Source organism: Delphinapterus leucas, chromosome X (assembly GCF_059928025.1).
Source record: "Delphinapterus leucas isolate spDelLeu-1000000601 "Yukka" chromosome X, BTC_Dleu_Yukka2, whole genome shotgun sequence".
NCBI lineage: Eukaryota > Metazoa > Chordata > Mammalia > Artiodactyla > Monodontidae > Delphinapterus > Delphinapterus leucas.
This window is the reverse complement of record NC_143150.1, coordinates 2,217,634-2,235,472: the sequence shown is the minus strand read 5'-3', so window position 1 is coordinate 2,235,472 and position 17,839 is coordinate 2,217,634. Positions and strand designations below refer to the sequence as shown.

The 17,839-nt window shown below is 62.3% G+C and overlaps 3 protein-coding genes across 7 annotated transcripts; 2 read left to right on the top strand and 1 right to left on the bottom strand.

Moving 5' to 3' along the window:
• The first annotated feature begins 434 nt into the window (after positions 1 to 434).
• Positions 435 to 4,932, top strand: SRPK3 (SRSF protein kinase 3). Of its 2 annotated transcripts, XM_022565860.3 has the most exons (15): positions 435 to 651; positions 727 to 857; positions 992 to 1,100; positions 1,231 to 1,318; positions 1,617 to 1,704; positions 2,270 to 2,376; positions 2,458 to 2,623; positions 2,729 to 2,754; positions 3,181 to 3,310; positions 3,394 to 3,633; positions 3,725 to 3,825; positions 4,089 to 4,196; positions 4,268 to 4,337; positions 4,418 to 4,510; positions 4,651 to 4,932. In XM_022565860.3, the coding sequence occupies exons 1-15, from the start codon at positions 527 to 529 to the stop codon at positions 4,833 to 4,835; spliced, it is 1,767 nt and encodes a 588-aa protein (XP_022421568.1). In that variant the 5' UTR covers positions 435 to 526; the 3' UTR covers positions 4,836 to 4,932. The 2 variants fall into 2 exon arrangements, with proteins under 2 accessions (XP_022421568.1, XP_089760104.1); XM_089903978.1 differs by having other exon boundaries at positions 4,268 to 4,510; positions 4,651 to 4,868.
• Positions 4,933 to 5,142: 210 nt separating this feature from the next.
• On the bottom strand, positions 5,143 to 13,380 carry IDH3G (isocitrate dehydrogenase (NAD(+)) 3 non-catalytic subunit gamma). 3 transcript variants are annotated; one of them, XM_022565862.3, is made up of 13 exons: positions 13,260 to 13,380; positions 9,661 to 9,699; positions 9,296 to 9,307; positions 8,939 to 9,036; positions 8,501 to 8,613; positions 7,288 to 7,348; positions 7,058 to 7,190; positions 6,795 to 6,928; positions 6,433 to 6,535; positions 6,195 to 6,341; positions 5,762 to 5,856; positions 5,618 to 5,678; positions 5,143 to 5,347 (listed from the first exon to the last, which is right to left on the bottom strand). In XM_022565862.3, exons 1-13 carry the CDS (start codon positions 13,338 to 13,340, stop codon positions 5,246 to 5,248), a joined length of 1,179 nt encoding a protein of 392 aa, XP_022421570.3. In that variant the 5' UTR covers positions 13,341 to 13,380; the 3' UTR covers positions 5,143 to 5,245. The 3 variants fall into 3 exon arrangements, with proteins under 3 accessions (XP_022421570.3, XP_022421571.2, XP_089760103.1); XM_022565863.3 differs by lacking the exon at positions 6,195 to 6,341; XM_089903977.1 differs by lacking the exon at positions 9,296 to 9,307 and having other exon boundaries at positions 13,260 to 13,379.
• Positions 13,381 to 13,651: 271 nt separating this feature from the next.
• On the top strand, positions 13,652 to 17,488 carry SSR4 (signal sequence receptor subunit 4). Of its 2 annotated transcripts, none has more exons than XM_022565865.2 (6): positions 13,652 to 13,779; positions 15,624 to 15,742; positions 16,526 to 16,600; positions 16,755 to 16,844; positions 17,103 to 17,168; positions 17,332 to 17,488. In XM_022565865.2, the coding sequence occupies exons 1-6, from the start codon at positions 13,713 to 13,715 to the stop codon at positions 17,434 to 17,436; spliced, it is 522 nt and encodes a 173-aa protein (XP_022421573.1). In that variant the 5' UTR covers positions 13,652 to 13,712; the 3' UTR covers positions 17,437 to 17,488. The 2 variants fall into 2 exon arrangements, with proteins under 2 accessions (XP_022421573.1, XP_030616868.1); XM_030761008.2 differs by having other exon boundaries at positions 13,668 to 13,779; positions 15,627 to 15,742.
• Positions 17,489 to 17,839: the final 351 nt, after the last annotated feature.

The window sequence follows — 17,839 nt, the reverse complement described above, 5'->3', positions numbered from 1 at the left end:
TACCCGTGGGAATGGCAGGGATCGCCTCTGGGAAGGCTCCCCCAAGGGCCAAACAGGAAGCCAGAGAATGTTCCCAGAGTGTCACCGGCACCCTAGGGCATGTGAGCAGGGGTGAAAGCCCGGCCTGCCATGCCCGCAGTGCCCTTGTGTGGCTGTCCCCATCAGCGGGCTCTGGAGTACAGGGATTCAGTCTGAGGACCAGGTCACCGCCACATGCCCACTCAACGGTCCCCTCTGCCAGCCCTGAGGCGCAGGGGCTCAGCCTGGGGCCCGGGTCATCACATCCCAGCGTGGGTGTCCCCCTTGGCCCTGGGGTGCGAGGGAGCTCACTGTGGAGGATGTGTCACACCGTGTAGGTGGAGTGGTGCCCTCTGCCAGCCCTGGGGGGGGGCGGGGGGCCTCGTCCTGGGGGCCGGGCCCTCCAAGGCCGCCGTCGCCGCCCCCTCCCCGCTGCATACCTTGCCCACAGCCGAGCAGCTGGGAGGCTATTTATAAAGGCGGGTGAGATCAGCGGCCGAGGCTATAAATGCGCAGGCCGCGGCCGGGCCCCACAGGAGCAGCCGCCCGGGGCGTCGGAGCCGCGGGCAGCGCTGCCGGGATGAGCACCAGCGCGCTGGGTGGCGGCGGGGACAGTGGCAGCAGCAGCAGCAGGTAGGGCTCGGCCTGGGCGCCCGGGGCCCCTGGCGCCTCGCGCGCGCGCTCACCGCCCACCCACCCCACCCACAGCTCGCAGGCCTCCTGTGGGCCCGAGTCCTCAGGCTCCGAACGGGCCCCCGCCGCGCCGGCGCCACGGATACTACGGGGGCTACTAGGCTCCGACGACGAGGAGCAGGAGGATGCCAAGGACTACTGCAAGGGTGAGGCCTGCCTCGGCGCCGCCCGCGGGGAGGGGCCAGGGCCAGCCCACATGGGCCGGGCGCCGGCGGGCCGCGCTGTCCTGGGCACGGGGAAGGCAACACCCGCACCGCGCCCGACGGGCTCCCTTCCCCAGGTGGCTACTACCCCGTGAAGATCGGGGACCTGTTCAATGGGCGGTACCACGTGGTGCGCAAGCTGGGCTGGGGCCACTTCTCCACCGTCTGGCTCTGCTGGGACATCCAGTGAGTGCCCCCTCCACCCCCCGAGGCCCCACGCCAGCTGGGGTCCTGCCCTTGGGCACCGCTGAGGCCGCGGTGACGGCCCCGTGGGTCTGGCCGGTGCCGGCAGCCGACGCGGGTCTCGGTGTTGCAGGCGCAAGCGCTTCGTGGCCCTCAAAGTGGTGAAGAGCGCAGGGCATTACACGGAGACAGCTGTGGATGAGATCAAGCTCCTGAAATGTGTGAGGCGCCTCCCCTACCCGCTCCCAGCGCCCCAGGAGCCGCCCAGGGCCTGGCAATGTGGGTGCAAGGCCTGCCGGGGCTCCGCGGGGGTGGGGGCAGGGCTCCCGGAGGGGCAGGCTCCAGCTGGCTCTGTGGAGTGGGAGGACCCGAGGAGCGGGCAAGGGCGGGCCGGCAGCCTTTCTTCCAGCGGGGCCCAGCTGGGGCGGGAGGGAGGCCCCCACCCCAGAGGGGCCGCCCTGGGAGCAGCTGGCGAGGGGCAGGTTGCAGCCGTCTGTGGCCCCTTGGCTTTTGCTCCAGGTCCGAGACAGTGACCCCAGTGACCCCAAAAGAGAAACCATTGTCCAGCTCATCGACGACTTCAGGATCTCAGGGGTTAATGGAGTCCGTATCCTTCGTAGGCTGAGCAAGCAGTGTGGCAGCGCAGGGGCCAGCTGGCTCATGCCTTCCCAGCTCCTAGGGCCTCAGTTTGCTGATCTGCACGATCGGGTTTATCCCTTCCAGTGACACTGCGAAATATCTCCATCACCACTTTGGGGATTTGTGTTTCTGTGGGGGGGGCAGGGAGCGGATAACCAGGTTGGCACTGGCTATCCACGGGCGTTGCCGGGTTACCCCCCGGTGGGAGGGCCCACCTCTGTGGCAGTGCCTTCCCTTTCAGGGGGCTGTCCGTAGGCTCTTTGGCAGACTTGGGTGTAGGACTGGAGATGAGCTGAGAAACCCATCTATTCCTCCAGTGCCCTCTCCCTAGGGTGACTGCGGAAGGTACTGTCCCAACTGGCACACCTAAGAGTGACAGGGACACTATGACACCGGGATGGTAGCAATACCGGGACCTCCCAGACCCAGCTCTGCACTGCCTGAGGCTCGTTGCTCCCCCGCCCCAGCTGAGGGTGGGCAGGGCCTCTGCCCCAGCTGCTTGCCCACTGACTGCCCTTCACTCCCGGCCCAAGACGTGTGCATGGTATTGGAGGTCCTAGGCCACCAGCTCCTCAAGTGGATCATCAAGTCCAACTACCAGGGCCTGCCCGTGCCCTGCGTGAAGAGCATCGTGAGGCAGGTGAGCAGCAGGCGTCTGGCCGAAGAGCGCTGCGAGGCGGCCTGGGCAGCGCCGGGGGAGCTCAGGAGTGGCTCTCCCCAGGTGCTGCGCGGCCTGGATTACCTCCACACCAAGTGCAAGATCATCCACACGGACATCAAGCCTGAAAACATCCTGCTGTGTGTGGGTGATGCCTACATCAGGCGCCTGGCTGCAGAGGCCACAGAGTGGCAGCGGTCAGGGGCCCCGCCCCCATCCCGGTCCACAGGTACCAAGAGCCTGCGCGGGGCGGGGCGGGGCCCGTGGGCCTCAGCCCCTGCCTGAGTCTCGGTTCCTTTCTGTCACTCCATGCTCTGCCTGCCCCACCCCCCAGTCAGCAGTGCCCCCCAGGAGGTGTTGGTAAGTGGGGGCGCCCCTCTTGCTGGGCCTCACCTTCCTCAGCCTCTCGGGTTCCACCCTCCCCAGCACTCCTGCAGTGGCACTTCCAAGCGGCTGGGTGGCCCAGGTGTGGATGATACGCAGAGTGCGCCACGTGCCCCAAACTGCCCTGGGTGGCTGCTGGGCTCGCCCCCGCCTCAGTGGAAGGACACTGCATCCGAGGCTGGGAGGGGCCGGAGCTGCCCCTAGGGGAGGCTGGCACCCACAGGCAGGCCTGCTGGTTCCTCCCCAGCCTCAAGCTCTGGGGAGTGGCGGGCAGGAGGGGAGACAGGAGGCGGGTGAGGGGGCGCTGCCACGTCTGGTGTCCCTGCAGGCCGTGGGCAGAGGCTCGGGCTGCTCAGGGGATGGGTGACGGGCACCCCGGAGTGACCCTGGCTCTAACGGCAGACCGGTAAGCTGTCCAAAAACAAGAGGAAGAAGATGAGGCGCAAACGGAACCAGCAGAAGCGGCTGCTGGAGGAGCGGCTTCGGGACCTGCAGAGGCTGGAGGCCATGGAGGCAGCGGCCCAGGCCGAGGGTGAGGGGCCAGGGGGGCGCAGGGCCGCCTGGCACGTGCCGCAGCGGCGTCTGCTCACACACCACCTCCGCCCGTCTCCCCAGACTCTGGCTCAAGACTAGAGGGGGGCAGCGGCTCCACCTCCTCTTCTGGCTGCCACCCTGGGGGGGCCGCGGCCGGCCCCTCCCCGGCCTCCTCCTCCCCTGCCCCCGGGGGCAGCCGCAGCCTCAGCCCCAGCTCCCAGACCTCAGGCTTCTCGGGCTCCCTCTTCTCCCCCGCCTCGTGCTCCATCCTCTCAGGCTCTTCCAACCAACGCGAGACCGGGGGCCTCCTGTCACCCAGCAGTAAGTCAGGCAGCGGCAGGCACAGGTGGGCGGGGCCAGGCAGGGCAGGTCCAGGCCAGCTCAGTCTCTCTCCCTTCTCTTGCTTCCCCAGCACCATTTGGTGCCTCCAACCTCCTGGTGAACCCCCTAGAGCCCCAAAATGCAGACAAGATCAAGATCAAGATCGCAGACCTGGGCAACGCCTGCTGGGTGGTATGAGCGGGCGCCCTGCTGTGAAGGAGGCGGCACAGGCCTGAGCCGAAACCAGCACCGGCCCGCCTGGTCAGCAGAGCTGGGCCCACGGCAGGGGGTGGGGGGCCACAGGGAAGCGGCCAGCCTCAGCCTCAGGTCGTCTGGCCAGACCCTCGGGACACCTGGGGACGCTGAGGCTCAGAGGAGGTGGGAGACGAGAGGGGGGCAGTGAGGGGAGGCCAGCCATGGCCCCAGCTCCTCCCCAGGGCTCCCCTTGCCTGCAGCACAAGCACTTCACCGAGGACATCCAGACGCGGCAGTACCGGGCCGTGGAGGTGCTGATCGGCGCCGAGTACGGGCCCCCGGCCGACATCTGGAGCACGGCGTGCATGGTACATCCGTTTGGGCTACCCCTGCCCAGAGCTGGCCCACCGGCCGCAGCCTCACCCTCTCCCCCTTCCAGGCCTTCGAGCTGGCCACTGGCGACTACCTGTTTGAGCCACACTCCGGAGAAGACTACAGTCGTGACGAGGGTAGGGGGAGGCAGGTCCTGGGCTCGGCCTCGGGGTCTCCCGGCCGCCCGGCTTCCTCCCAGCCCCCTGTCTATCCACAGACCACATCGCCCACATCGTGGAGCTGCTGGGAGACATCCCCCCGGCCTTTGCCCTCTCGGGCCGCTATTCCCGGGAGTTCTTCAACCGGAGAGGTGGGGCCGAGCGGGCGCAGGCCACCTGGATGCAAGGGGCGGGGCAGGGACCTTGGGTTCTGAAATAGGGGGAGCAAGGGGTCCCAGATCAGAGTCCTCCCTGGTGGAGCCTGACCTAAGGCCAACCGGCCTGCCCCCAGGAGAGCTGCGGCACATCCACAGCCTCAAGCGCTGGGGCCTGTACGAGGTGCTCACGGAGAAGTACGAGTGGCCCCTGGAGCAGGCCACGCAGTTCAGCGCCTTCCTGCTGCCCATGATGGAGTACATCCCCGAAAAGCGGGCCAGCGCGGCCGACTGCCTCCAGCACCCTTGGCTCAATCCCTAGGCCCAGCTGGTGCTTTGGGCAGCGTGGGACGGTCCTGGCTGCCCCCGACCCCCAGCCCTCAGTGCCTTCATGGAAAGCAGGAAAGCTCCGCCCCACCCACCCTGCTGAGTGCCTCACACCGCCCTCCACACCACCCCCCCCCCCAGCAGGGCAGACAGATACCAGGGCCAGGCCTGCCTTTCAGAATTCGTTCTGCCCCCAACCCTCGCAGAGGGCCCTCTGAATGGGAGGCGTGCTGCCTGTTTTCTTAATAAAGTGTGACTGAAACACCAGCGTCCTGGGGTGACAGAAGCACGCGGCCAAGGGCTGGGGCAGAAGTGGGTTTATTCTGGGTCCACCACCGAGCCCCGCAGGGTGCTGGGGGCGCGAAGGGGATCTAAAGGGCGGGCCGAGACAGTCCCGGGAACGGCCTAGGCCTCCACGGCCCGGCCGTTGATGACGCGGATACGGCGGATGATGTCCTGGATGGCTTCTGACGTGGTGCCCCGGCCCCCGATGTCTGGGGTGTGCATCTGCAGGAGACGGGCAGGCTTGGGCACACAGCGGGGCCCGGCCAACGCCTGCGCCCTAGCCTGCAGGCAGCCCAGGGCTGCCCACAGTGCCCCGTGGCCTGCAGGGGCTGGGAGCGCCACCAGGAGGGCAGCAATACCAGCTAAGGCCCCCACTCTGCCTGGTACAACCCCCCGCCTTGGGGGAAGCACAAGGTGCCAGGTCGCCATTTCCAGCCCCTCAACCCGGGCTGGGCTGGGAGCTGGACAGGAGGCAGGTGGGGGGAGCCTCACATTTTCATTGTCCATGGATGCCAAGACGGCCTTGCGGATGGAGGTGGCGTAGGAGTGGAGCCTGAGAAAGAAGGGCGGACTTTGGTCCTCGCGGCCTTGGGCACGGGCCGGGGGTCAACGGCCCGGCATCGAGAAGCCACTTACTTGAGGTGGTCGAGCATCATGCAGCTTGCCAGCAGCGTAGCCGTGGGGTTGGCGATGTTCCTGTTGGCGATGCTCTTGCCTGTGTTCCTTGTAGCCTGGAAGAGGCGAGACGAAAAGGAGGGGGCTGGGAAACACAAGGACGTCGAGTGTAGACTGCATTTGTGTAAAGTGTCCAGAATAGGCAAATCCAGAGACAGAAAGCAAGTGACTTTGGTGCCAGGGGCCGGGAAGGGGGAACAGAGAGTGACAGCCACAAGTACAAGATTTCTTCTGGGGGTGACGGAAACGTTCTGGAATTAGAGAGTGGGGATGGTTGCACAACTCTGGATATCTTAGAAACCAATAAATCGTACACTTTCAATGGGTGGCCTAGGAAGTTTGTGAGCTACAGTTCACAAAAGCCAGCGGCCCTGGCACTGCTGACGGCACTCACCGTCTCAAACACGGCATACACGTGGCCGTAGTTGGCCCCAGCCACGAGGCCGGGGCCCCCAACCAACCCCGCGCAGACGTTGTTGACGATGTTGCCGTAGAGATTGGGCATCACCATGACATCGAACTGCTGGGGCCGGGACACCAGCTGTGGGGCAAGGAGGGGACGGCCAGCACCTGGAGCACAGGCAGCCCCGGGAGCCCAGGGCAGGGGCCGCGCAGCATGGCAGCCTAACTACCTGCATGGTGGTGTTGTCCACGATCATATTCTCGAAGGTGATCTGGGGGTAACGGGCTGCCACCGCCCTGCAGCACTGGAGGAAGAGCCCATCGCCCAGTTTCCTAAGGGGGATGCAGGACACCAGCTTGGCCACTGCAACCGTCAGCTGGAGGGACGGGGCACGCAGACGCCACAGAAGGCTGGGTTCTAAACTACAACCAGTGCCGTCTGCGGGACGGGCAGAATCCCGTTCCACCTCCCCTAGGTGTGCACTGCGGTGAGGCCACAGCTGGGAAACAGGCAACAGGGCGTAGTCCCGGGCCCCGAGTCCCAGAGAGCAGGCCCAGGCAGCAGCGCGGAGGCGCGAGGCGGGGGGCATACATGATGTTGGCCTTGTGTACGGCCGTCACTTTCTTGCGCCCGCTCTCCCGGGCCAGCTTGAAGGCATACTCAGCAATGCGCAGCGACCTGGCCTCGGTGATGATCTTCAGGCTCTCCACCACCCCTGCCACACTCTGAGAAGGGGACGAGGGAAAAGAGGCCCACGGCCTGTCTGAGCCTGCCCTCTAGCACGAGGTTCCCCTCGGGCACGGCGTCCCCGACCAGCGCCCTAGCCGAGCTCACGCCCGCCAACACGCCCCCACCTCATGCTCCAGGCTGCTATACTCGCCCTCCGTGTTTTCCCGGACGATGAGGATATCTATGTCCCTGTGCCGCGTCACCACTCCCGGCAGGCTCTTACAGTGGATGACGTTGGCGTAGAGGTCCAGGCTGGTGCTAGGGGCACAGAGGGAGAAGCAGCCGGCAAGTGCAACGTCTCTCTGCTGGCACGCCCACCCCCGCCAAGCCCCCAGCCCATGCACTTGGCTCTCACCGAAGGATGTTGTTTCGGGATTTGTGGGATGGCGGCAGGTTATGGTTTGTTTCAATATTGCCTGCAGGACAGAAACAAGACCAGCAGGCTGGAGAGGGCGCCCCAGGCTCAGCTGTACCACCATATCCCCCTTTCTGACCCAGGGGATGTGTGCCAAGGGTGACTCCAACAGAAGAACACAACAGCTTCCAGCGGCAGAAGTGTTCATGGAACACTCTAGCGTAACTTGCAGCGTAAGCCCCATGGGGGCAGAGGGGCGTGTGTGTCTATGCGTTTGGTTCACTGATGGGCTCCTGGCACGTAGCATGCACTCAATAAATACTGAACGAATGAATGAATGAACAAGGGTTGGCATCTGGCCAGAAGGTCTTGCTAGACCCTGGGTGGGAAATGGCAAGGCCAGGGTCTAGCTGGACAGAAAGTGACCACTCTTGCTTACTAACAGGCTGGTGGCTAGGCTGGCACCAGCAAGGGGACCTTGGCCACGGTTAGTGCCAGGACCTGCGTCGAGGAAGCACACGAGCTGCAGCTCAGAGGCAGGCAGGGGTTGCCCGGGAAAGACCACAGCTTCACCTTGGCTGGGACCAGGGCACCCAGAGGGCCGGCAGCTGCTAAGAGAAGGCAGTCGGAGGGTGCCAAGTAGAGGAGGGCTTTCTCAGGGCCCCCAGGGCCGCCGGCCCTCCAACTCACACGCTGCCTGGACTTCCTCCACCCAGAGTGCCTTGGGCACCCTGTAGTTGACATGGCTGCCCCTCCACGTGACTGCCAGGGCCTGGGGCTCTAGCTGGGTTCATCTTTGCTCGCTCACTCCTCACACAGAGCAGGTAATGGTCTAAAGTTTGCAGAATGAGTGACGGAAACAGTTAAGGACCTGAAGCAAACCAAGGCAAACTCAGAAAGGGTAAAGCTCCCGTCTGTAACATGCACAGCTGTGCCAACTGGAACCAAGGCGGCAGGCAGAGGGTTACAACTGCATCTCTGTGACATGTGGTTTGTGAAGAAAGACTCTGAGGGTCAAAGCTGACTCCAGCAGAGAGGGCTGCCTCAGGAGGGAAGAAGGGGGTGGAAGGGGGCCCATCCCTGGACAGGCTCCCGCAGAGCCTAGTGCCACTGAGATCTCAGAATCGCAGCATCAGTGGGGCCCCAGGGACAAGTGTCAGCTTGGAGGTGAAACGAATCACGTGCGGTGCCCCATCCTGGCCCCCGAGCTCACCCTTCAGGGCCACGCGGTTCCGCCGTATGGCCATGATGGCGTTTCGGATGTCCTCCTCGTCGGCGTTGGAGCTCACGTGCACCTCTTCGAAGTCCACAGGCACACACGCATGCCTGGGGCAGAGCAGGGTCAGGGCGGCGGCCCCAGGCCTCCGTCTGGGAAGCCTGCCTGGACCACTGGGTGCAGAGGCCTCTCCCCTGCTGCTGCCCACCCTGCCCTGGCTCTGGCTGAGGGGAGACTGAGCCCACCTGCGCCAGCTGACAGGCATGCACTTACACTCCACAACACTGTCAGTGGGCCTGGATCCACCCTCCCCGTGCCCGGGCCGGCCTGCTAGGATCGCAGACACTGGGACAAAAGGCCTCCCACCACTGGCTCGCTGCCCCTCTTGGCACAAAGTTCTCAGGGTCCCCCTGGCTGGGCCCAGGGGCTCTGTACCTGAACACAGACTTGACGTGCAACATGAGCTCTGGCCCGATGCCATCCCCTGGGATCATGGTGACCGTGTGCCGCCCACCATACTTAGCCGACGGGGGCTAAAAGGACGGGGAGGCCTTCAGTTCCCTTCCCCCCTCCAGCACTGACCCAGTGGGAAGGCCCACTGGGAGGCGCCAGCTTGGGGTACCACACCCCTACACCCTGCCCCACCCACCCCAGACAGGGCTGCTCACGGCGGGGGGCGCTCCTGGGTCGGGAGGACAACAGCAGAAACAGGCCCCGTCCCCGCCTGGACCCGGGTCAATCCCAAAGCAACTAAAAGCCCCAACCTAACAGGCAGATGAGAAAAACACTCACAATTGTTTGTTGCTAGAGGCGGGACAGGAAGGAAGAAGACACAGATCAGTCAAGGCTGGAGGAACAAGCTTTGCTGGGGAATGGGGCTGTTTCCCTGGGGCGCCGTCTAGCACGGTTCAGGGCAGAAGGGGTGGGCGAGCTCTGGAGACTGCACCTCAGGGGGAGAGACACAGAAGGGCAGGGAGCCCAGAGGCACGACACACGCGCGTGCACGCACGCACACACACACACACCTCTGCACCCACGCCTGCCTGTGAGTGCATCCGCATGCACCTCTGTACACACATGCCTCCGCACACACACAGGCGGGCACACGTGAACATCAACACACGCACGTGCATGCACACACTCGGGTGGGTACTTACTGAGAAGCTCCTCCGGGGGGCTTCGTGGGCACCTAGAACCTGGCAAAGAGAACCCAGACGCTAGTGGTTGCCGTCTAGCCCAGAAAGCCAATTTGGCAAAAGGGCCAGCCGAGCTCCTGGCAGGGAAGGCGAGCGTCCTCACCGCGCCCAGACAGGCCCTGCGCCTCACCCGTGCACCACTGTCTAGCACACAGCAGCACACAGACCAGCCCGTCAGAGCACTGCGGAGGGTCGCTACAACGCTTTACACCTCCTTCAGGTCCCTGGTCAGTTTTTAAAAAAATGTTTACATCCCACTCCCCACCTTTTCTTGTTTCTGGTCTTCTTCAGCCAATTATTCCTGCTCAGTGATGTCTGTAACTTGGAAAAGTTGGCACACCAAACGTAGTACAATAGGGAAATCGTGATAAACCACTGGGCCACCACGACCATCATTTACATCATTTTAAAAATCATGTTTTCTTGTTACAAAAGCAGCATATGGACAGAACACGAAGATCGGGAGGAAGAAGATAGCACCCAGCCCCGTCCACCCAGAGATAAGCACTGTTGGCACCATGGGGAATAGCCCTCTAGAATCAGAAATCTAAAAATGCAACCATTTGCAGAAGAATAGCAGATGCCAATCTTTCAGAAGGCTTTCATGAAGGATTGCAAAACTGCTTCGTGGCATACATGGATGACAGATGTCCCCACCCCCCCACCTGAAACAGCCGCGCTTGGTCACACCGGTGCCACGGCTGACAGCTTCAGAGCAAAAGCCACCCGAGCCAAATGGGACAGGTGCTCAGAGTGACCCATCTGGAGTCCCCACACTTTCCTGGAAGAAGAAGCCCATGTCCCAGCTCCCACCGCAGCGGGGCTACAGGTCCACACACTTTCCTCCCTGTTGTGCCCCGCCTGGGTGCCCCCTTCAATCCAGAGACAGGGGCAGGGCCAAGGTCCTCCTTATCACTTGGGAATGCCCTGCCACTTGCCTGCTGGGGCAGCAGCAGATCGTTCCAGCCAATGGCAGAGTCACTGTGGCCATTTTCCAAAGAGCCATGTCTTCCTGCTAGAAGTCTAGAAAGCAGAGGCTGACCGCCCCACCTGGGTCTCCCTGGGTGGTTTTCACAAGGCTCTCCCTTGCACAGAACTCTGGCAGCACAGGTGTTAGGAAGGGGGTGACTAACAGGACAACAGGCTGATCCATGGGGCCCCCGGGTCTGCAGCCTGACGCATACTTGGGGCTTTTCTGTTTTCCTTCTAGCAGTTGTCAGTATCTGGATTCATCTTATCTGTAGGCTCTCAATACAAACTTGTGGATGGTGTTTGTATTGAGACTGCCTTTCCTCCAGGAAGCCTTCCCTGATGCCCTAAGGTTGGTGAGCTGTTGGTCCCCCCGGGCTCCCAAAGCCCTACCCACCCCACTCCCTTCCCCTCAACCACCATCTCACTAGGTTATCGCTGCTGTGCTCCCTCTCCTACCCCTAAGCCCCTGAGAGTAGACACCATGTCTGTCTGATCCCCTACTGTCACCCCAAGACCGAGCAGAATGCCTGGTCCAGAGTTGGGACACAAAAAACATTTACTGAATGAATGAGCATATCAGAAAATGAAGGAAGATATGACGGGCTTTGAGGCTAGGTCGACCTCGGTCCAAATACTCCATCTACTACTCTTGCTGGCAAATAGCTTAACCTTGCTGAGCTTCCCACCCTTACCTGAAATCCACAGAATAGAGGTGCCTACTTTATCTGACTGCTGGAAACATTAAGCAAGAAGAGGTATGCAAGCTGTTCAGTCGCTAGAAGGGCACACGGGGCTATGCAAAAGCATACGCCCCCCTTTACCCCACCAGCCCCTCAGGCCAGTGTTCAAGGCTGCTGGCCAGTGAGGGGATGCTGGGCTGACCCCTACAGCTCCGAGCAGTAACTCCTCCTGGGTTTCAGCCCTCTGAGGTCTACTGGCACCTGGCAGGTAACCTGGCTGTGCCGGTGAGCCAGCGCTCACACCAGGCCTGGCTCTGCATCTGCGCAACCACACCCCACCAGACCCTGGACCCCATCACTACCACCAGGGCCGAACGTCTCTCTCACCTGGTCCCAATGCTAGATGTTCCATCCAGCTTTGGCCAAAGACCCGGAAAGCTCTCAGGATAGTGACTTCCCTGACCTTGCTCTGGACATATTCAGGCACCTTCCTTCAGGAGGTTACAAAGGTTCTGTGAAGCTACCTATCAAAGGAGCCCAGTATGAGGCAGGATGGGATATATGCATTGGTCTCCAGCTTGTTCATCAAGCAGGAAGGTGGACTGTTACCCTCGTCCTTTGATAGTGCCACAGAAAGAAAGGAGTCCAGAATGGTACGTGTCCCAGCCTAAGGGCTCCCATGATCCACATTTTAGTGAGGGTTCTCTCATCAGCATGTTTCTGTTGGATCAAGTACCAATGGTGGCTGCATATTTTCCCACGAGGTCCCAATTAGTGGGACCAAAGATCTGGGCTTCATCTCTAAAGGTTCCCATACCCAGGACAACCAGTCTCAGGGCAAGGCATTGCCCAGCTAGCAACCTTTCACTGCCCCCCATCCCTGCCCCAATATAGACACAAGCACACACAGGAGAAGTCAGGGAGGAGACAGATGTCCCCACCAAGATCCTGCAGGAGCCTAGCTGCCAGGGACCTCTGGAAAGCCTCTGGTGAGCAAGTGGGAGGAGTCAGCATTTTAAACATAATTTCATAAACCAGAAGCTGTTACAGGGCAGTCTTCCCCAGGGCTCAGAGGGGGGAAGCGTGGCCGAAGACATGTCCACAAGTAGTGTCAGCAAAGTCACAGAGTTCTGGAAGGTCAGAGTTGGGTGGATCCTTTGAGACAGAGGAGAAACTGGAGCCCAGAGAGGTCAGACCTCTCGTCCCTCAGGGCCAGTCCTGACTCGATGACGCTTCAGATGGCTTCCAACCCACCCAGGGACTAAATTATCCTCATTCAAGCGTGTCAAGAGAGAGGAATCAGACCTGAATAACCAAGATCCTAAACAGAGAACAACGGAAGCAAAGCCCTCGCGGCCTCCCAACCCGCCAGCTTCAAGAATCCTAGCTCCTTCCCATTCCAGGCGCCTGCGGTGGGGTGGGGGGGGGGGAGGAGGCTCTGGGGCACCGGCAAAGTCCGATTCGCCACCTCCACTGGGAGAGGTGGCAAAGCGGTCCACAAAAGGGAAACTTGAAGAGGCAGGGCGGCCAGGAACCGATTCCCAAGAGGGCAAGAGCAAGGCGGGCCGGCCACGTGACCGCCTTGGGGGAGGGGTTTCCCACAAGGACACTAGGGAGGTGACATTGCCCCCCGGGGTCCACTCTCCCCGCCCATCGGGAGCTCCCCCGCCACAAGATGCAGACCCCTGAGAAGCCAGACCAGAATCAACTTTGGCTAACCCCTTCACTGACAGCGAAGGTGGCCAATCAACCCTGGCCCGCAGCGCTCTCCCCTCCCCTCACGGGACCCGCAGCCAATCGGGCCCCAGGACGCTCCGAGAGCGGCGGCCGCCGGCCTAACCCCGGCGAGGTGCAAGCACCCCTCAGCGATCGCCGCGGCTGTTCCCGTGGCCCGCTCCTGCTTCTCACCTCCCAAGGACGGCAGAGAAGGGCCGGCCTGAGCACTGCCTTCACAGCGCCGGCCGCAGCCGTCGCCACCTTCAGCGCCATGATGGAAAGTGAGAACTGCCGCAGGTTCCGACTCGCAGATGCCGCTCTCGCGAGAGTTCGGCGGGCGCGAAGTCTCGGGAGGGGGCGTGGTCCCGCAGTGCGCACGCACACGGCCGCGCCGGTTTTTACGCCCTCTTCCGGCGCCGAGAGCGCCGCCGCCGCCGCCGCCGTCGTCGCCATCTTGCGGGGGAGGGCGGCCAGCTGGGCCCCTGGTCCGGGGAGGGGACACGTCAGTGCCGCTGGCGACGTCACAGGCCCGCCCGGCCCGCCGGTCCCTGATTGGCTGCTGCGGCCGCTTACGTGTTGCGCTTCCTCGTCTGCTCCTCGTGTTCAGGGGAGTCGTTCTCTTTTTCCCTCGGCAGAGAAGAGGCGATGGCGGCGCTGGCATCTCTCGGCGCCCTGGCGCTACTCCTGCTGTCCGGCCTCTCCTGCTGCTCAGGTAGCGGCCTGGCCGGAGCTCGTTTCTGGCGAGCCTCTCACCCACGACTGGTGGTGCGTGGGGGGAGGAGGGGTGCGGGCGAAGCGGGGGTCTGGGCTTTCTTCCTCAGAGAGGCAGGTGGTCTCTGGTCGCGGCAGCCGAGCCCACCACGCGCTCCTGCATCACACACGTTTACCAAGCAGCTGGGCTGCTGGGAGAAACAGCCTAGTCTGTCCCTCGTCTACTTCCGCGAGGAAGAGTCCCAGAGCCTCTCCCGTGCGCCTGGCCCCAGCTCCAGCAGGAAAAAATGACACACGTCCCTGCTGCCACTCCAGGAGCTCCCGGTCCCGGAGGGGGGTCGGACAGGAGCAAAGCTCTGCAGCGCCGGGCGATCGGAGCGAGAAACTGGGCCGGTGGAGAGGAGCCACCTGACCCGGTGCGGTGGGGCCAGGCCTCTCCAGGAAGAGAGCTGTGAGTGAAGAGGGAGCAGGGACGGTCCAGGCAGAGGGGCCCGGAGTGCGGGCGAGTTAGAAAGGAACTGAAGAGGGAAAGATGAGTGGGCCTAGAGTGCCTAGATCAGGCGGTTGATTTGTTTCCCCCGAGGCCTTGCCATATCCTTATAGGGTTTTTCGGCGGAGTCAGATGGCTTCACGTTCTTGAAAGGTTGTTAACACTTAGTGGCAGGGCTGAGCTCAGACTGGAGTCCAGAAGTTTGTTTAGGAGGAGGTCCTTGCAGGAGCCCCCACCCCGGGCCTGGCGGCCTGGACTGGGTCAGGGCCACTTTCGGTGCATTCACTTTACCTGCCCTACTTCAGGCCAGCGCCCTTGATGCCTGCAGTGTTTCACCAGCCTAACTGGCCTCCCCGCCTGCACCCTGCTCACCTGCTCCTCAGGAACCCCCCCACGCTATAGTCAGTGATGCCTGGAAAGGACAGACCTAACTATAAAGCCCCTCTGTGCTCCCCCGTGTCCATAGGAAAAAGGTCAAGTCTAGCAGAGCGTGGAAGGATCTGGGGGATGTGGCTCCTGAGAACCGCCTCCCACCCATGTTCCCAGGCATCTTCCTCCCGCCATTCCAGTCCCACGGCCTCCTCTGACTGCTTCAGCCTAAGTCACGGCCCTGCCCGGACACCACATTTGGAGAGCAGTTGGCGCCTTGTGATTTAGGTGGCACCTTTCCTTCCCTTTAGCCTCTAGCAGTGTGGAGATGACTACGGCAGCATCCTTTTTCTCAGTGCAGCCCTGTTCAAGGGGACAAGTTATGCTTATGGACCCAGACCCTCTGCCATTTCTTTCCCTCCGGAAACGCTGGGGCCAGTCGTGGCTTTCTGTCAACTGTCTGGGGCAGAGACCCTTTCCTTCATATCAAAAGCCCCCATAGTTTGCCAGAAGCACCACGCTTTGCGTCTGCAGAAGAAGCCTTCAGTAAACTGTCCAGAGCCATGCATGGCTCTGAATTGAGGTCAGCCTGGCCACCCCCTGGGCTTCTAGGGTGCTCCAGGGCAGACTGCATCCCTAAACCATTGCACGGCTTCCCTGTCTGCAGGTCCAGGCACAGACTCGAGTCGTGCAGTGAATTCATGCAGCACGCCCCCCCCCACACACACACTCACCTGTTCTCCCTGTACGTTGAGGTTCCACCTGTACAAAGTCTTCCTGTCTCCCTTCCCCTGCCTTCCTTCAAGACCACTGTACTTCTGACTGATCATTTGAATCTGTCTCCCAGACCCCACCTGGCAGGGTCCAAAGGGCCCTTTGTGTGCTCAGCTGATGAGCTCTGGGAAGTGGGGTTAGGGTGGTCCCTTCTGCCCCTAACCCAGCAAGCACAAGCCAGGCCTTAGCCGTTCATCTCTGCCTCTCTGCAGCAGAGGCCTGTGTGGAGCCCCAGATCACCCCTTCTTACTATACCACGTCGGATGCTGTCATTTCTACTGAGACTGTCTTCATCGTGGAGATCTCCCTGACTTGCAAGAACAGGGTGCAGGTGAGGCAGCGGGGGTTCAGCTAGGAGGGTGCGGGGGCGAGAGGTGAGCAGTGAGGCTGAGACCTGGGGCCCTCACCGGCAGTGGATGGGGCCAGACCTGGGGGTCCGTGTGGACAGGGAGAATCAGGGTTTTGATTCCCAGGCGCAGGAGAGATCAGGGCACAGCCAGGCCAGATGCTAGCAGATTTAAAGAACATTCCCCTCACCTGCCTGCTCTGCTGCATCTGTGTGCGGTGATATAGACAGGCATCTTGCTGTGTGTGGAAAGAGTATACGTGCGAAGGGAGAGACAGCCAGGGTCAGCCCCCAGGCTTCTGCGTCCCTCTACTGGTTGCTCTTTGCCGAAGTGTGTGTCCACATGTGTGTTTCGTCATTTCAAGACCAAGCAGCCCTGGCCTCGGCCTCTGCAACCTAAAGGCGCAGAGAAGGAAGGAAGTTGGGCCTTTGTAGGTACAATCTTCCTTAGGCAGCTCATTGGGTGTCCGCGACCGTGATACCCCCTTCCAGGCTCAGAGAAGAAACAAGAACACTTCACTCATCCCGCCCGTGTCCAGTTAACAGGCTTGCCGTGCGTTAGGGAGGCCAGGCATAGGGGAGATGTGGCCCCCAAGGAGGGAGACATACGTGGAGAGTACCCCCGCCAGACACACCGCAGTCCCCGGCTGTGCCCGGCGGCCTCCTTACCCACACACAGGCCGAGGGTGCTACTCCGGGTGGCAGAGCGGGGCTTCACCTGCAGCCAGAGAGGGGAGAAGGTGACTCTCCTTTTATCCCCTCCCCCAGAACATGGCTCTTTATGCTGACGTCAGTGGAAAACAGTTTCCTGTTACCCGGGGCCAGGACGTGGGCCGATACCAGGTAAGGGATGCTGTGGTGGTCACTTTCGCGGGAGGCCACCCGTTCACAGGTGTGGCTTGAAGGCCGGGCCAGCAGGGCTGGGGTTCTTGAATTCGATGCGCTGGCCGTGGCGCCATGTGCACTGCCCACCCCCTGCCGAACACACCCCACCCAGGTGTCCTGGAGCCTAGACCACAAGAGCGCCCACGCAGGCACCTACGAGGTCAGATTCTTTGACGAGGAGTCCTACAGCCTCCTGAGGAAGGTGAGTGTCCCCGAAGGCCACCCAGGCCTGCAGTAGGGGGGGCATAGCCCACTGCCCCAGCTGGCTCCACCCTGAGGTCCCCTCTCTGACTTGGAGCAGGATGGCCGGTGGGCGCCTTCCTGCTCACCCACCCCACCTGGCCCTGTGCCTTCCGTGTCGCTCCTTCGCCCACATTTCTCCTTCCACGACTCTGGCCGGTGTTCCTGCCTCTCCCACCCCACCCAGCATCGCCCCCTGACCCTAGCACCTCCCTCACAGGCTCAGAGAAATAACGAGGACATATCCATCATCCCACCTCTGTTCACAGTCAGCGTGGACCATCGGGTGAGTGGCCAGGAGGGGCTGGCCTGGCACAGGGGGAGGAGGGAGCCGGGGGCTGAGCCAAGTGGACCAGTGTGTCTTCGCGCCCCAGGAGGAGGGTGGCTGGAGCAGCCGGCCTTCTCACCCGTCCCTCCCCCGAGAATGACTTTGGTCTCCTTTCTTGCAGGGCACCTGGAATGGGCCCTGGGTCTCCACCGAGGTACTGGCCGCTGCCATCGGCCTAGTGATCTACTACCTGGCCTTCAGCGCCAAGAGCCACATCCAGGCCTGAGGGTGATGCCCCCCCACCCCCCCTGCTTCTTTCAATAAACAGTTACCAGCTATCCCAAGCACCAGGGCTGTGTCACACACACGGGCAGAGCTGGGTGACCGGCATCCCTCCGCCTGCCTAGACGGCACAGGCACCGAGTGGGGGCAGGTCTGGAGGTCCCCTTCCTCCTTGTGTACGTTTGCTTTACTCTTGGCCATTGTTAGCGCTCCCTTCTCAGCCCCCTAATACCCAGTGCCCACCGTCTCCCAGGGCTGCCTGCCTGGTTCCGGGCGGGGCACGGGGCTGTCTCTCCCCTCCGCCCCCCAGTCTCTGGCAAAGAGTGGCCTTGTTCTCCTGCCTGGGCCCGCTTAGGGAAGGACCCTCTGACCACCTGCCGTTTTGAGGGCAACTGCCCAGGGCAGGT

Bases quoted from the DNA above. Each gene is read 5' to 3' on its own strand.
- IDH3G (XM_022565862.3), bottom strand. From the start codon at position 13,340: ATGGCGCTGAAGGTGGCGACGGCTGCGGCCGGCGCTGTGAAGGCAGTG. The intron at 8,614-8,938 runs GTACAGAGCCCC...GCTCTGCCCCAG, and splicing joins CACGTCAAGTCTGTGTTCAG to GCATGCGTGTGTGCCTGTGG. The intron at 5,348-5,617 runs GTGAGGCTCCCC...CGTCTCCTGCAG, and splicing joins CATCCATGGACAATGAAAAT to ATGCACACCCCAGACATCGG.
- SSR4 (XM_022565865.2), top strand. From the start codon at position 13,713: ATGGCGGCGCTGGCATCTCTCGGCGCCCTGGCGCTACTCCTGCTGTCC. The intron at 15,743-16,525 runs GTGAGGCAGCGG...CCCCTCCCCCAG, and splicing joins CTTGCAAGAACAGGGTGCAG to AACATGGCTCTTTATGCTGA. The intron at 16,601-16,754 runs GTAAGGGATGCT...CACCCCACCCAG, and splicing joins AGGACGTGGGCCGATACCAG to GTGTCCTGGAGCCTAGACCA.
- SRPK3 (XM_089903978.1), top strand. From the start codon at position 527: ATGCGCAGGCCGCGGCCGGGCCCCACAGGAGCAGCCGCCCGGGGCGTC. The intron at 2,377-2,457 runs GTGAGCAGCAGG...GGCTCTCCCCAG, and splicing joins TGAAGAGCATCGTGAGGCAG to GTGCTGCGCGGCCTGGATTA. The intron at 3,311-3,393 runs GTGAGGGGCCAG...CCGTCTCCCCAG, and splicing joins GGCAGCGGCCCAGGCCGAGG to ACTCTGGCTCAAGACTAGAG.